This window comes from Calliopsis andreniformis, chromosome 10, assembly GCF_051401765.1.
Source record: "Calliopsis andreniformis isolate RMS-2024a chromosome 10, iyCalAndr_principal, whole genome shotgun sequence".
Lineage (NCBI taxonomy): Eukaryota > Metazoa > Arthropoda > Insecta > Hymenoptera > Andrenidae > Calliopsis > Calliopsis andreniformis.
Window position 1 is genome coordinate 9,431,037 of NC_135071.1, and position 17,423 is coordinate 9,448,459.

The 17,423-nt window shown below is 31.3% G+C and overlaps 1 protein-coding gene across 1 annotated transcript in view; it reads left to right on the top strand.

Moving 5' to 3' along the window:
* Ca-alpha1t (Ca[2+]-channel protein alpha[[1]] subunit T) overlaps nucleotides 1-17,423 on the top strand; it is an 84,271-nt gene that overhangs the window by 18,501 nt on the left and 48,347 nt on the right. Inside the window, exons 3-5 of the mRNA XM_076387329.1 lie at nucleotides 663-760; nucleotides 2,587-2,758; nucleotides 16,207-16,310. Of these exons, the coding sequence (XP_076243444.1) occupies nucleotides 663-760; nucleotides 2,587-2,758; nucleotides 16,207-16,310 (374 nt within the window). The remainder of the gene's footprint in view (nucleotides 1-662; nucleotides 761-2,586; nucleotides 2,759-16,206; nucleotides 16,311-17,423) is intronic.

Sequence of the window (17,423 nt, forward strand, 5' to 3'; positions counted from 1 at the left end):
TTAAAATAAGACAAAAATAAAAATAAATGAAATTGCATTGCAAACTTTACTTCAGAGTTATTAACTGTTGAGAAAATACCTAAAACACGCATAAACTGTGTCTGAATTAGGACTTATTCTATTGACTTTGCTGCGTCTGACCTAGTTAATGCACGCCGACAGTAGAATAAGTCCTAAGTCAGACACATTTCACAGGAATTTTAGAAACTCTAAACTGAATCCCCAAACACAATTTCGTCCTATATATTTTGACATATAAAATCAGCTTTTAAAATTTCTGACGTCTATTGTCGAACAGAAAAATTCTTTTAGTCCTCTAAGCGATTGTAAAATATAAACGGGGGAAAAAATTTGGTTTTAACGTCCACTCGAGCTTCGACAATAACAAAATACTGTCAAGGTTACCACATACATATCTGAGATAGGATTTCATACTACAGAATTTTAAAAGAATTTATAATTTTTGTCAGCGTCAATTTTAGAATACTTCGTATTTCAAATCTAAAACGATCGACAATTCTTTTAAAAGAGTGGGATTATTAAAATTATAAAAGCTACAGAATTGTAAATACATATTTAATTAATAGTTCTAATTATATTACATAATTTTAGTTTCTTTTTTCTAAAATAATTGAAGAAATGTTTATTCGATTTTATTGCAGTGCTCTGGAATACTGCTTAAATGTGGAGAACATGAACTTATCGGCGATACGGACAATAAGAGTGTTAAGACCCCTTCGTGCCATCAACAGAATTCCAAGTAAGTATAAACAATTTTATGCTATTGTATAAAGTGATTCACTTCCTTCGACGATTTCAAAGTATTCGTTGTACGAAAAAGTACATATTTTATGGTCGATATTAGGGTAACTTTTTCCCAATATTGTTTACAGTTTACACACAGAGTTTTAAAGGTCACCTTTATCTTTTTAAGTGAGATATCCCATAATTGAACGTAAGAATTAAAAGAGTATTTTTAAGTCTCATACTTCTTTAAGTTGAATCGTACTTTTACTATTTATTAAAAAATGATTTTTTAAGAAGATACTTATAATAAAACTTTACTAGTAGGCATATTGACTGCATAATTAAAACTAGTTATTAAAAGAATAGTGACTCTGCATAAGTAATATCAGTTACTTAACTATTCCAATTTTAAAAATATTTCAACATGAAAGCATTTTAAAATAGTCGTTTAAAAGCAGTACCAGTATCTTGCATAATACATTAACTTTTGTGTCATTTTAAGACTAAAGCCACTGTCACGCTCGCATGAAGCAGTACGTGCATGAATGAACTTGAATCGACTTATTTTCGAGCAGGCCAGATGAACAAATAATGAAGTGGTTTATTTAAAGTTGCGATATATTGTATTGACTTTACACCTACGTTGTTTTTCTAAAAAATAACAACGTATGGAACGAGAACTTGAATATTTTGACAATGCTAGAATTTTCAAAATTAGCAAAATTAAGCACTTATATGTTTGACATGCAAAGATCTCAAAATACATATACTTCTTTCTATTCGTTAAAGAATTAAGAAAAAAGAAGTTAATATTTTCAGTAACGTAATATTCAAAACATTTCTTTCATAACAGTCATAAAAAAGTGTAACATTTATAAAAAAGCTTTTGGACAAAGTTACACCAATGGAGTTGGTAAGTTGAAAAACAGTACAAGTCCAAAATTAACAATTTTCAAATACTCTCAAGATTATATCTGGACACCAAGGCCAAAGTGTATTAAGGTAAACGTCTCATGTCCCAGTACCTAAACGTCTAAAATGTCAAATGTCCCAGTAAGTAAATACCCTAAAACTGTATGACTTGAGATCCTATTTTGTGACACTAGTTTTTATTTTTAATTAGGTGTACCTAATATATTAGAATTTAAGTCTAAAATTGAATACACGTGAGTTCTTAGGTATTGGGATATGATCAATTACTGGGATAGTTACCTTAAGTCACAGAGAAAACAAATGGATTTAATACACTCTAGCTAGAGTCAGATATGTAAAACACACAAAACTACACATTGGGAGCAAATATCTCAAAGTGTGATTTTTGGACTTGTATTGTTCTTCAACTCATCTCACTTAGTTAACGTTTATGATAATTAATTCATATTGCAGAGGTGTTTCGGGATCGTACTTTAGAAAATACACAATAACATGTGACTAAGAAACTAACAATAAGTACCCTACAATAGTGGTTATTGAAATTGCATCACCTTACAAATATCAATGCTTTTGGTTTAACTATCATATGAGAATCACTCGTCTACATTATTCGTCACTTAATTTTAGGTATTAATTTTAAATTTAGGCATTGTGTTTATAACCACTTTCATATTCTAGAAACAGTATTTTTCGCGAATGTTACAATTTTATTGGTCATTGTACATAAATATTTGTCTTTACCCTAACATCACTAACCGATCTTGAAAGAGTGTCCCACACTTCTAAGATCACTTTATGGGACAGCCTTCTGTTTATTCATTCTACAGCGTACCAACATTGTGGTATACCGCCCAGATATAGGATCCCAAGAGATAATATTGGTTTTACGTTTTTTGCATCTTACAGGTATGAGAATATTGGTGATGCTTTTACTCGACACACTTCCTATGTTAGGGAATGTGTTGCTCCTATGTTTCTTCGTCTTCTTCATATTTGGTATCGTCGGCGTGCAATTATGGGAGGGCATCCTGCGGCAACGATGTTTCCTGAAGGCTTTACCCAACGTCAGATACCCCGAGTAAGTTGACAGCGATGCGCTTGGCGACATCTTTTCTTGTTTACGCATACGTCTCTACGTCCATCTTGTTCGTTTACTATTACGCTTAACTGGCATCGATTCTGCATTTTTTCTTTATCTCTTTGATCTACTTCTCTTGCTTGCTACACGCAATCATCGGGTCGACTTTAACGCATTACACGCTACATTGCGTCGAGATAAACATTCGCTGCCGCCTCTTTCAAGAAGATGGTGCAGTACGCGAGCCCGTGTTTGGATAAATATTCATCCAGTCATCGAACGTGTATACGTCGGTCTGAAGATTAAAAAAAATGATTAACAAAGAACTTTCATGTTATTTAAGAGTCTTCTAAATATCGATTCAAATCTTTTTTATTTACGAAATTTCGAATATTTTTAGGGAAATTACTTAATTGGTTTTTATTATATTTCGTCAAATTTGAATTGAAGACTAAATTGAAATAGTTGATTTTTTATTTAGAGTATTTTATTTTAAATGTTACAGTTTTAATAGTTGATTCCATCAAAATTCAAATAACGTTACGTGTATCTTCAAAGTTACTTGGTTTGTCAATTAAATATTTGTTAGCTAAATACCGCGATGATTTTTTAATGTTATTCTAACAACGTGATTAAGTTGCAGAGCATAATTAAATTCTAGTTTTATATTGACGAACAAACCAGTTCTCATTTTTGCACTGTTATAATTCTTTCACTGTCATATTTTTGGCGTAACTATTTAATGAGAGAAATATCAAAGGCTTTTGGGAACAAACGTTTAGATACGTGATTACATCTACTTAACTCTTTGGGGCACAGAATTTTAAAACAAAAAGAAGAACCTTGGTTGCATAGAAATTTTATTTAAAGAAAAATCGAAATTAGAAGAATATATTGTAAACTTGCTTCGAATTACCTTAATATTTTAGGGTTGAAGTGAAAAACATCTCACTGTGCATATATATGTAAGTACTAAAAAAACGGGATACTTTTTATCTCACTATGCCCCAAGGAATTAAAGGACTTTTACATATGATTCGTTAACGCAGTACATACGATGAAATGCATGCTCAAAGTATTGCTTAAAATACCTTTGAATTTACTGTGAATTATTTTCTTCGGCTCTTCTCCTTTTAAATATTATTTTGCAAAATTTTGAAGACTTCATTAAAAATTACTTTAGAAATTATAATTCATCGTATCTCTTACACATCATTATATAACAAAGTACATCCCATTCATTTATTCATACATTACGTTCACAGTAAATGACCGAGTAATTAATAAACTCCAATTACGAAACGAAGTTCGAAATGTTCAATATCCTATAGGATACGAAATATAATATGCACTAAAATATTTAACATTTGCTAAACTACAACTTCATTTAGTACACTCCATATATTTTGTTTTCGTTTCTAGATTAAAACAAAATTTCCTATAGATATATTTTTTGTATTTCGTCGATAGCATTTAATTTTTACATTCGAACAACTTTCGTATTTATCATGTATAGGTTGTCCATAAGTGAAAGAAAATTTAAAGGGTGATTCTAGACATTAAAATAAGGCGAAAATCAAGGATAACGAAATTGTGAATGAGCCTGCCTTTGTTAATTAAAAACTTCATTTGTTTAAAATTTGATGAAATCTAACTGAAGTTTGGCAAAACAAATGGCACACAGCTGTAATTATTATAGCCATTATCTGGATAAAAAATTATAAAACTTTTTATTTTATTTTATGGGAAAATAACTGTTTGAACTATCGTAGAATAAGTGCATCATCTTTATTTTATTACAGTTCAACGATTCGATGTACTTCTTTTCTTTTTTTTCATTTTGACGATTTGAAAGGACTTGAACTACTTCGAAAGCATTTTTTTTACTTCTTTTTCTGAACGTGGCCCTGAAAACGACTGTACATCATATCTAAAATAACACATTAATAGTTATCTACTACTCTGGTAACTAAGATTTAAAAAAATTTTGAGAAATAAAGGAATAGTGGTATACGAAATCTTACGATGAATTTGCAGATAAACTTAGAAGTCGATGAGTCGAATGTAACTCAAGTTATCAAGGCCACCATATTACAGACCCAAAAAAGTCTACCTTCCCTAATTCTTCGAAATTATTACAGGACTTGTTTTAGAATATTCTTAAAATGTCAACCTATGTAAATATGGAAAAAAAAGTGATGTTTTGGAACTTTTAAATGATGAGCCCTCCTTAAGAATTGTGAGGGAGACTATACACGGTGAGTCACACAATTGGGACGAGTTATGTCTTGAATTTAATAATAGACAGAAAAATCCTGAAAAAGAATAAGTTAAATGATATAATAGTATCCATTTTTGTACGGCTCCACTTTTTTCATAAGTGCAACGATGCATCTGCAAAATGCAAAGGCACTTTTTTTTAATGGAATCACATATTCTTCTTACTAATATTGATTCCTGCAATCATTCTGCATAAGCATTAAAGTACCGTATTTAAAAAATCAATATTTCATGAGATATCTCACATTTTTTGTCTTGAGGAAGCTCAAAGATAAAGAGCATTCGCGACCATTTATTTCTGTGGAAGACTTAGAACGAATTAAATTACATTATCCATACGTAAAAACAGTGACCACATTAATTCCATTTTGAAAAAATTAAGAAACAATGTATGAAGTGTTTACAATATGGAGGTAGAACGTTTGAACCTTTTTTTATAAATAAACGATTTATAAAGAATATGAAATCTCACGAAATATTGATCTTTCTAACATGGTATCGTAATACTATTTTTACTATTAGCAAAAAAAATGTGTGATTCTATTTAAAAAATAAGTACACTTGCATTTTACAGGTGCATCGTTGCACTTATGAAGAAAGTGAACTTTTCCCTCTACAATTTTATTCTATCTGTTACCAAATTGGAGGTACAACCCTTCCCAACAATGGGACTCTCCTTGTACAGTATGATAACCATTGCTTTGCTCATAAATACTCATAATTATGCCAGTAATAATAAAAGCGATGTCAGCGTTCAAAAATCTAAAAAATTTAAATTTATCACTTAACTATCGTTGGGTCGATCTACATTACAAAATGAGTGATAAAAACTTTTGTAGCTTCTTAACTTAAAACACTTTCATAGCTACCACCGCAATTAACAAAAAAAAGGCTCAAACATAATTTCACTATTTTTAAATGTCGTCTTATTTTCACGTTTAAAGTCATCCTTCGAATTTCCCCCACCCGTGGCCGACCACCCTGTGTGCACATTGACGAAACGTTAACTGTAAAGAATGTCCATTAAAAGAAACATGTCTTCCGTAAACGTTTAGCCTCAGCAGATTGCGAGACGCGGCTGCAGAACGTGTAACGATTAAAAAAGCGTTGAACGTCAGCCATGCTAATTACCCGACACGAATTTTTCATGCAAACGCTAATGGAACTTTTTCGCCTTTCCCTTGAACGTACGTTCCCTAGTAGACACGAAGGCTGAATAATCGACGAATCGAATGATCGTCAATTAGCCGTTTCGTTACTAATCTCTGTCTGACAAATGAAACGCTAGAAACTTAGATGTAAGTACAATATCCTTAGGGAGCCAGTGACAGGCTATTGTTTCGCTGTTGCAGGTTACTCTCGGACGAGTACTCGGTTCGATCACGCATTTAGTAAGCTCTAGTAGAGAACAATGTGCTGTGCATATCTATATACATATATCTAAATCTATATAAGTCACAAATGATATGCATAGACGTGCATCCATGTGAGCATACATGTATATACATGCATACGTCACGTGCATATGTATATATATATTTATTTGTATCTGTTCCTGATCATGGTACGAGTGTACAGATGTATTTAGAGTGTGTACCAGCATAGAGCATGCCACCTTGCCCAGAGGTGAATAAAATACTATTTCGAATTTCAAACGAAAAATCTGAAAGCTGCTTTCGAACCACGGGATTAACGACTAGCTTTTCTACGTTTTAATCGGCGAAAAAAAAAAAGTGTGTGAGAGAGAGAGAGAGAGAGAGAAAGAGAGAGAGAAAGGAAAAGCAGAGAAGCAAGCGGCTTTTTCGACCCATGGAAATCGAAAACGAGGCCTATACACGCTTCGAAACGGTATTTTACCCGTCTCTGCAGTTCACCTATCGTGTACCACCGTTTTGTATACTCGTGTTATAACCCGACGCTGCGGTTGCCGCAGTCTCCGACGGTTGTGCATACGTTATACATATATATATGTCGTTTGCAATATATGAATACGAATGTGAACGATAAGGATTTTTACTGGGAATTATATGTGTACTTACTCCGCACGGTGTCGAGCTCGAATGTCTTGTATCGTCTCTCAGCCGTCATTTCAACTCTCTTCGAGACTCTCCGTCTCTTCGATGCACGAATCAATGTTCTCTGTCCTCTTCATCTCGATATATCGTGAATCTTATTACTCTCTCTCTTCACATTATGCGTCTCTACCTATCTGTTTTTTACTCGATCTGCTCCACTATTTGTCTCTCTTCACTTCTATCACCTCTATCGTCTTTGATTAACATGCTCTGAACTCGCTACACTGTCATTATTTGTTCAACGAGATCCACGGAAGCCGCTCGGTCACGTTTCCCGACGTGTTATTCACTCTGCAGCATCGGCCAGTCTTTCCCGAGCATATTCGAAATCACATTTATTTTCTCAATGCTTTGTTTCCATCGTCCTCTATTCGGGCTGGTCATTCAACCACCGAACAATAGCAAACGCTAGCGATAGTGGAATGAAGTTTATTTGAAAAGATTCAGTTCTACTTGGAATTTCGCTACCCTAGACGCTGGCAATTCGGTTTAGTTTGGATATTGACTGATTGAACGGAGTTCGCGATTTGAGGTGTAGGGTAAATGTAGGGTGAAGTTTTTTGATTGAAGCAATTGTCTACGTTTAGAATTCGAGTGGCTTATTGTTAATATCGAAACTGAGAAAATTTTGATGTGAGTTCAGTCCCATGTAGCATAGAAACGTCTTAAAGACATCCAGTAACGTCCTAAAAATGTCCAAAAGACGTCTTTGAAACGTCCGAAGTTACAAAGTAGTATATCTTTAAGATGTTTTAAAAACACTCATAAAATGTCTGAAAGTCGTCCAAATTACGTTTATAAGACGTGCAGACAAAAGTAGACGTCTTTAAGGCGTCCAAAAGATTTATGCTTTTTAGATGAAATGGACGTAAATTTCGGAAGTCTTTAAGACGCACGCTTTCGGACGTTTTTAAGACGTCCATATTATGTTATGAGATGTTGAGGCACAAAATGGACATATAACAGACGTTTTCAAGACGTTGTGTGTTATCTGGGGTGGAAATAGAAGAAAAAGAATTGCTACATATAAGCAGAGTGCTTTTCAAGACAGTTTTATTTAGTACTTGACACAGGATACGTGTTTAACTTCAATTTAAATAAAATATAACGAACATGATTCATATAATACCAAATATTAATTTAAGTTTAAATACCAGAGGTTATTCTGTATTTTTTGTTTACCATTTTTTGCTTCCCTTAGATAACGAAAACATAATTTAGTTGATAAAAATATCCGAAATACTGGATGAAAAACAAATTAAAAATAATTAATTGAGTCAATTTATTTAATTGTAACATATAAATAGACTGTTATACTGTAATAAAGTCATTGAAATATTATATCGAATCAAAGTAGAGATAAAATTAAAATATCTACTTGGAGCACCATTTATACTGATTTTAATGAACTATTTATTTCGTAATAGTATTTACTCGTGTAAATTACTCTAAAAGTATACATTTGAAGAATTATGTGTATTTAAGCAGTGATTATTTCAGACATATTTGATTAAAATCTCTTGCATAGATTGGAAAATTGAGATATTTATAAACAATTATTTGTATTAAATATACTTTTCCCCACCTCTATAATACATACACGCGATTAATAAAGTGGTTCATTCATCAATGACGACAGGCGATAATTAATCTCTTAACGCCTGAGTTATGAATGATTAATGTAACCAGCATGAACTTGATATATTTTATATTGAAAATTAGTATAATAGTCACACATATTTATATAAACATAAAAAACAGGGAAAAACAAGGATTTATAATAAATATTATACGACTAGCTCACTTTACAAGTATTTTTATAGAATAACATATTATTAGTTATAGAAAAAGTAATGCAAACTTTCTTAACAAAAATGATTGTAGTTTATTCATGGTTTTACAATTCATAACTTACATTTTTTGTTCAGAATAGGAATACCTGTGCTATAAATACAATACACTAGTCAATGCCCGCTTAAATGTAAAAAGTTGTTCATAAAAAATATTTATATAATATTACATTACGAGAGACATTATCAGATTAAATTAATTTTTAATTTATATGCAGTATACGACATACTACATATTGCAATACGATTTTTATAATGAAACCTCCAATTATCACGTACTTTTTGAATAATGAAATATGGGTTAATAAAATACTTCTTTTAGAAAATTATTCAGTTTACTATAAAATGTGATGCAAATATTAATATTTTAATGTTATTTTAATGTTGAATTCATTTTATATTAATACTAAATTACTCCCATTATAAGAAAAGAATTTTTAATACAATGACGCTGCAACAATGCTACTTCTGTTGACTGACTTTTTGAACCATTCTAATATTGTATTATAGGAACAATAATAATGAGTAATAATAATTTAATCGAGAAAAGAACTTAGTTATTTGATATACATGTATACATTTAAAAAAGTCTTCATTTCTTTTTTATAGTTTCTGTTTTTTCACATTAAATAATTCACTACAAGTACTTCTACAAACATTTGTTTCATCACAAATAAATGTTTCTTGGAATCCTAAAATGCAATTAGATCAATCGTAAATCATATCAGTGACTGATAATTTGGTTCATTAATTATTTCAAATGATTAATTTCTAAGCAAACAGTAATCGCGATTACTAATTAAATTGCATCACTCAATCACTGAATTAAATAAAAATATTGGTAATTGACAAAACATCGACCAATGCCGCGCACCGTTTAAATTCAGTTTGGCAGTTTTTTCGAATGGATCGGTTAGGCAAGAAGGTTTCAGAGGGCAAGACCAATCCCAGAACTAATTAAACACACGATGCTCGCATGGTCTATTTCAGTTTACGTAGCAGCTATTTCGGACCGTTTATCGACTTCTACATCGAGGTGCCGCTCTTTTGACTTACTTAGTAACACGAATTTCATGCTGGAACTTGGCGAAGCTTGATCCAGTAACATATACATACATCTATACTATCTCAGGCACTTGTCAGATGTGTAATAACAACACATAAATAAATATAACATCAATACCCAAAATAGTATCTAAAAATGGTCACTTTCTTATAGCAGAAATCAATTTTGGATAAAGTAATTGTTTTAAATTTTTATTAATGTTAGACCATGTAACACAGACACGTCTTAAAAACGTCTTACAAATAAAGATATCCAGCAAAGTACTAAAAATGTCCAAAAAACGTTTTTGAGACGGCCGATGTTACAAACCAGTGCCTTTAGGACGTCTTCAAAGACATTCATAAGACGTCTTTAAGACGTCCAAATTACGTCCATCAAACATTCAGACAAAAAATAGACATCTTTAAAACATCTATGTGTAATGCGTCTTTAAGACGTCTTATGGACGTAAATTTCGGAAGTCTTTAAGACGTACGCTATTTGACGTTCAAGCATAAAATAGATATAAAATAGACATCGTGTGCTATCTGGGATATAATACTTATTGTGTCTAAATATTAATGGTTCAATCGCGGTAAACTTTTTATCAGTTTTATAATTGTCTCTGAGCCAATTTCCTTCCACTTTTCTTCTAAATATTTCCACAAATCTTTGTGAAACACTTTCATTACGTTTCGAACACGAATTCTATTGTTGTATATCGATTAAATAATAATTCTTACTGTGTCACGATTCTTTGCTATGCATAATAGTAATAGTACCGAATGATACAATCTTTATTAATATATTTATTCCTCATTTAAGGGGGTAGGCCATTTTGACTACGTCTAAAAATAGGTAATGTTTAGGAATTTTTATCATGGGTAATTAACTCAGTAAAAAGTTTCGGTCTTTTTAGCGATACTAATGTATCTTTTACTAACTTTACTTTCCAATGTTTTTTAAAGTAAAAAGTTTATAAAATTGTAAAGATATTTACTATTTCCGAAATATCTTTTGCATAATTGGCTTCCATCTTCGTTACAAATTGAAACGTTCGAAATGAAAAATTCTTTTTGATTCATGAACTAAAATCTGTTATCTATAATATAACATAGGATTTTTGAGAAATTTCAAAATTTGTTGCAATGGCAGTAGTTTGAACCGAAAAAATCGCTATAAAAGAAATTTTCGCCAAAAAAATCAATTTCAGAAATTTATTAAATATTTATAAAAAATCAAGATATTACAACTATTAAAGGTCGGTTGGAGTCTAATTTTTAAATTCTCGTAAGTTGAATCCTAGTCTTCGTAAAATTTTGGAACTCTCAAAACTCTCGAAACTTGATTTGTAAGGAAACTTTTTTAAGGATTGATGTTTCAACAAGATTTCTGCACATGTCTTTACTGACCACAGTCAAGCAAAACACAAACAAAAACGTAGAAGTATACGAAAATCTAGCTAAGCCAAATTCCAGTTTAAGAATATTAATATCTGAACTTTTCTAGATCTAATCTACTTCTTTTTATCAAGTTTCAAAAAAATACCGTTAATGGTATCATGATGAGATATTTTTGTAATAGTTTGTTTAAATTTTGATACTTTCTTCACTTAGGTTTCGAGAAATCTGAATCACAAGAAAAGCGCTAACAAAACTAATAATCGCGTTGGTGTTATCTTGCGATTTTGATGAAATTTGGAATACGAGTAAAGCATCGAAAAATATTAGATACGTTTCTTTTCCTAGCTGCTAATATTCATATTTATAGGGTCAAGTGCTGAAAACCACCCTCCAAATTGAAGTACAAAATACATTTTCTTAAATGTTTCGAAAACTAATGCAGATAGAAAAACATAGCAAATATACAAAACGCCTGATTTTTTATAAGCAATCAGATGACAACCGAAATTCGAGATATTTACGAGAACGTATTTTCCAGCCCAACTTTGGGGGTGGTTTTCAACCCCTCAACATGAAACAACTAATAAAATATTTATTGATGCATCACTCGTATACCAAGTTTCATCAAAATCGTACTATGAGACTAAAGTGATCTCCCTCGTAAGTTTCGGTTTCTCGAAACATTTTTGGATTTCGGATGAGTTTGAGGGATTTCAAGGTTTCGACGTTTCGAGAAACTTATACCTAGTAAACAGAAAAGAAGGAAACGTTGCATAGATATTTTTCGTGCCAGGTACAGTTCAATCGATTTCACGCTGTCAGGGAAGTTAGCAATTTTGCTTCTTAGGTGGTCAGATTATAAGAATTCGAAATGTATGTATTTGTAACATATTAATGTCGGAATGTGGTGAGCACATTCGCACAATCGTGCAAGGTTCAGCACTTGCACACTTGCGCATTCGGTGAAAAAATAGTCTATGATATATAGCATTCGATTATTTATATATAAGTTCTCTCTTTTTTTTTTTAAACAAGAAGCACAATCGCACCACGAGCACAGAACTGGCACATGCGTATGTAAGTAGGTTTGCTGTGTGATAGGATTGGACACATTTATTACATAGGAATAGTCTGATGGGTGCATGGGCGCCATTGCTCACACAAAACTGTTCGACGCGTTATTTCGTCATAGACAAATGGGCACTAAAAATTAGAAAGAGATTAGAATGTTTACTCTGAGTCGCGGCACTGATTTTGCATGGTTTCACTGAATGGATAGAAGCATACGTTCGAAAAAATTGTACACGTTTCTCTGTACGATGCATAGACTTAATACTGTTAAATAATTTATTATTTAAGTTAGATAATAATATGTAGAAGCTACATTTATAAGTTTTACAAAATAAATAAGCTTTTCATTTCGTATAACTCTTATACGAAGTTTATTTCGTAAATATTGAAACTCCATTTTATATTCAAATAATATTGTTATATTTTTACGAAAATATATCCTCGATGAAAGGGAAAGAATTCGAGTCACGTAGTGAGGATAGACGAGTGTGATATTAATGGCGGTTAATGAAAAGTGTGAAAATAATAAACAAATAGTATGGAACTATTTATTTTTACTGATTTTGAATATAATTGTTATGAGAATAGTAAACATCTACACGTGCATATATGCACATATTGAATAGTATACGTATAACTTATAATAACGAAACATTTTGCAAACGATATTCACGAGGAAAAATCGATAATTTATTGAAAAAAGCCAGATTTATTATTCTTACAATTAATGAGATCGATTATTCTAAAACCACATGTTCAGTAATAAATAAATATCTATTTAAATTACAGTTCTTGTTAAATTCTAATACATTTATTTAAAAATATTATGACTGTTGTACATACACATACTATGTAATCAAATGTTAGAAACGACTATTACTATTACTTTATTACTATATTACAAAAAAATACAGTAAAATTTTGTCTATTAAGACAATAATTATTTTAAACATTGTTTCATTTTATCACTTTTACGTGGAAAACGACAATATATTATTGCAATACAGATATAATATAGTATTACAATACCATAAGCTCAAAATTAATTTCTAAATATATTTAAAAGAACTCATACCTTAAAAACAATTTCTGATTTTATATAGAAAAGAAAATATTACAATTAGAAACAAGAACATTTAGTAGCTATATGACACGTACATTGTACGAGTGAAAGGAGAGAATTTGACAAAAACGTGTAAAAGTCAATTTCATTGGAAGCGTTAGGATGATACTATCATCAATGTTATGACACAGTGGTTTGTGAACAGCTCTAGCTAACAAGCTGTGTACAAATACATAGCGGTATCGAGTATCTCTCTATTAAATGTTTTTGTCGAGGGACCTGACATTGTTCAGAGGCCGCACTACATCACACGATGAAAATGAATAGTACGCCGATAAGAACAACCCTCGAAGCCAGAGAAGAGAGCGTTTACTTTCTTACATCCACGAGGTGACACCGCGTCGGCGTTCTCAAAGAGGTGTTATCGGTTTTCTTTCTTGCCGCCTTAATTTCATGCAACGCTGACTGCGTGCACGCAAATTCGATATTTACGTCTGTCCTTTTATTATTTATCGCCGATTGTTGCACAATTTACATAATACATGGGCCTATACAGGGTGGTGTTGAATTAGAGATAGAAATTGTACAGGTTGATAGAATTATTCACTATAAAAGTAGAAAATGTTCGAAGCTTCGAAGACATTTCGAAAACTTTTCCACGTTAAAAATGTTCTGTCTTATTTTTTAATATTAAAGAATTACAAAATTTTCGCAACGTCAGCAGTATGATTTATTTGAATATATAGATAAAAACTGATCTTTAGTAGGTAAAAATTACCTTTTTGTTTTTCTTTTTTCAGTGGATTTTATCAGTTATCAGCCTGTACATTTTGTATTTATATTTCAGTAATACTCTGTGTATATATATATGCAAGATACAACGTAATTTGTGATATAATTGAAATGAAAGGGATTCTATAAGAGTTGATGTTCTAGGATAAATTATTTTCGTACAAGGTTTAGTTTACCAAAGAATTGATTTTGAATGTCTGCCAGGTCAGCGCAGTTTGCTAAGTCTAGATAAGACGTACTTTTGCTGATTAAATAAAATTTGTTAGCGTGCTGGGAGTGCTTGAGTTGTGGTAAATAAACGTCGTGAGTGTTGTACTTGTGGCGAAGGCTAATGTAGTTTTTAAAGTCACTAAATCTTCCACTATTAACTTTTTATTAACTTGTATATGAATGGTGAAATTTTATTACTGTGTTACATAGGATGTTTTGTAAAATCTGGGAAGTGTAATGGTAGAGAAATTCTACTACTATAGCACTCAAAAATAACGAACTAAAATATGTATTTATGAGAAATTCAAATAAATTGGAAAGTAGAGATTGCACATAGAATACAAAAATGTATCAAATATCCAAGGTAAAACAGGGGTATCTTACAATATTAAAAGGGAAATACAATATTTATGCAAAAGAATTTGCATAAATTTCCACAATTTACATATGAGTTATAATCTGTTTCGTGCTTTAAGTATGTATGTATTTACATATCTACTTTTAAGATTTGTGACATTTTAATTTAAATTGTTTTTATTCCCTTTTTAATTTATATTTCAATTCTGAAACTTTATATCAAAGGTTGTTATTTTACTGATTTAATAAATCATTATTTGTTGCTTTAAGACTATCAGGATATTAAGTAACTTATACGTAACATAAATAGCTTATTTTCTTTCATAATAAGTGCCACATTTTAGTGCCTTATATAATACAACTTTTTAATATGTTTGAGTACTTAGTAGAGTTGTGGCTACATTTAAATTTTGCACGTTCAATTTATAATTCATTATTCGAAAATACTTGTTTTGATCTCACTTATTAATCTTTAAAATCTTTGCATCTTAATTACGTAGAATGCGAAAAATATTTAGTTAGGATTCAAACATCGTAAATTACAACTTCTCTGAAGGTATGTGTCTGTAAACAAATACGTCGATATCTGTGCAAATTTTGTTTCTACACTCCGTAGTCGAATGTTATACAAAGCATAGCACTGTTAAACTCTTTAACGCCCTTTGTTTTTAATATTTTTCAAGTGTTTACCACGATGACCAATTGTAACATTAATTGCCTTTAATTTGTATTCTGCTAAAAACACTTATTTTGATCTCTCACATCATCCTTTAAAAATAGGTATTTTTCTGCATTTTAGAAGAGATATAGAATTGTTTATAAAATTATTGCCTAGAATTGTTCATAATATGATTATAAGTACACAAGAGCAGACATGAAATGGCGATATAAGTACCTTCAAAATCAATTGTTAAAGAAAGAAAATTCCTTAACCGCCTTGAAAATGCTAAATGTACCATATAATTTTGACCTATTTCCCTCGATGCATTTCTTTCTTCAACTTTGCCATCACAAATTACGTTGCATCTTATTTCCCACAATATACACGACATACAATGTACAGAATAGGTATGTTACATATCGTCAGACACGCTGCATATACACGGTGTACGCATAAACGAAGCATGTAACAAGTGCATCCGTGCATAAAGCATATATACGCAACCTCTAATTATAAGAAACGAAACGAAAGAAGAAAAGAGAGTGTGAGAAAGGCAGAGAGAATGGGTGTACGCTTGCGTGTGCGTCTAGATGCGTGATCCTAGTTAAATTCATATTAATCGTGGCGCATTGGTTTTCTAGCGATCTCGAGAAGTATTTCGAATATCAGGGTCAGGACTACATTTGTTCGCGTCCCGATGACAACGGAATGCACTCGTGCAGCAACTTGCCGCCGCTCAAGCTCGGTGAGTTACAACTTCGATAACTTCTCTAATAGAATTTTTTATTCCCCTTTGGTTTTTATTCCTCCCAGGAGCCCTGGGAGAAACTTAGTACGAAACAGAAGAAACAAAGTCACTTTACTAAATGTCGTAAATATACAGGGTGAAACATTTAAATAGGAACAGCTTAATATTTCTGTTGTTTATACTTCTATGAAAAAAAACTCTTCAGAACATAGTTGCACTGTTTGAAGGGGCACATGTAATGGTAGGACTATTATTTTTTCAAGGTAATTTGTTTACGAAAATTTAAGGTTATCGGTACTTTTTTAAATAGCGTTCTATTGTTTTTTTTTATGTCCTAGAGGGTAAAAAGAAACAAATCCAACGACCTTATAAACCATACTGCTTTGATCATTCAATTTCGAGAAATTTATATTAAAAATATTGTTTATCTTAACAAAGTTACTACACCAGAGGATACGAGACAAAGAATTACTGCAGGATGTGCTTCAGAAACGTCACAGAAGTTATAAAATGTGCAGAAATCATTAATAAGAAGACTTAATTATTATATTAACGCGAATGGTTATCTGTACAAATACACCTGTAACTTCGAATCATGTAAGTAAAATAGAGATGTCTTGAGATTGAATGATGTTTAGTATGATTTATGAGATTCTTGAGATTTGTCTTTTTATACTCTGCAAAGATATGGAAAAACTTATAGGGTATCATTTAAATGTATCGATGATCTTAAATTCTCGTGAAAAAATGATTTTGGAAAAATAATAGTGCTATCGTTACACGTGCCCCTTAAAATAGTACAACTTGATTCTGAAGTGCTTTTTCATAGAGTTATAAATAACGGAGATATTTAGGTGTCCTAATTTAAATACCCCATCCTGTATAGTGCCAGTCGATAAACTTCAGAATTTACTTTTATCAGGATAAATGTTAAGTTTTTATCTTTTTATATGCTTACTTTAATAACCAAATTAAATGCTGTGTTTATTTTATTAATTAAATCTCTGGTATAAATATTTTAGAGGAGTAAACAATGTTTGCAGAATCACTTTTTTATGGTAATTTCAATATAGAGGAAATGACAATATTTACAACCAGAAACATTAATAT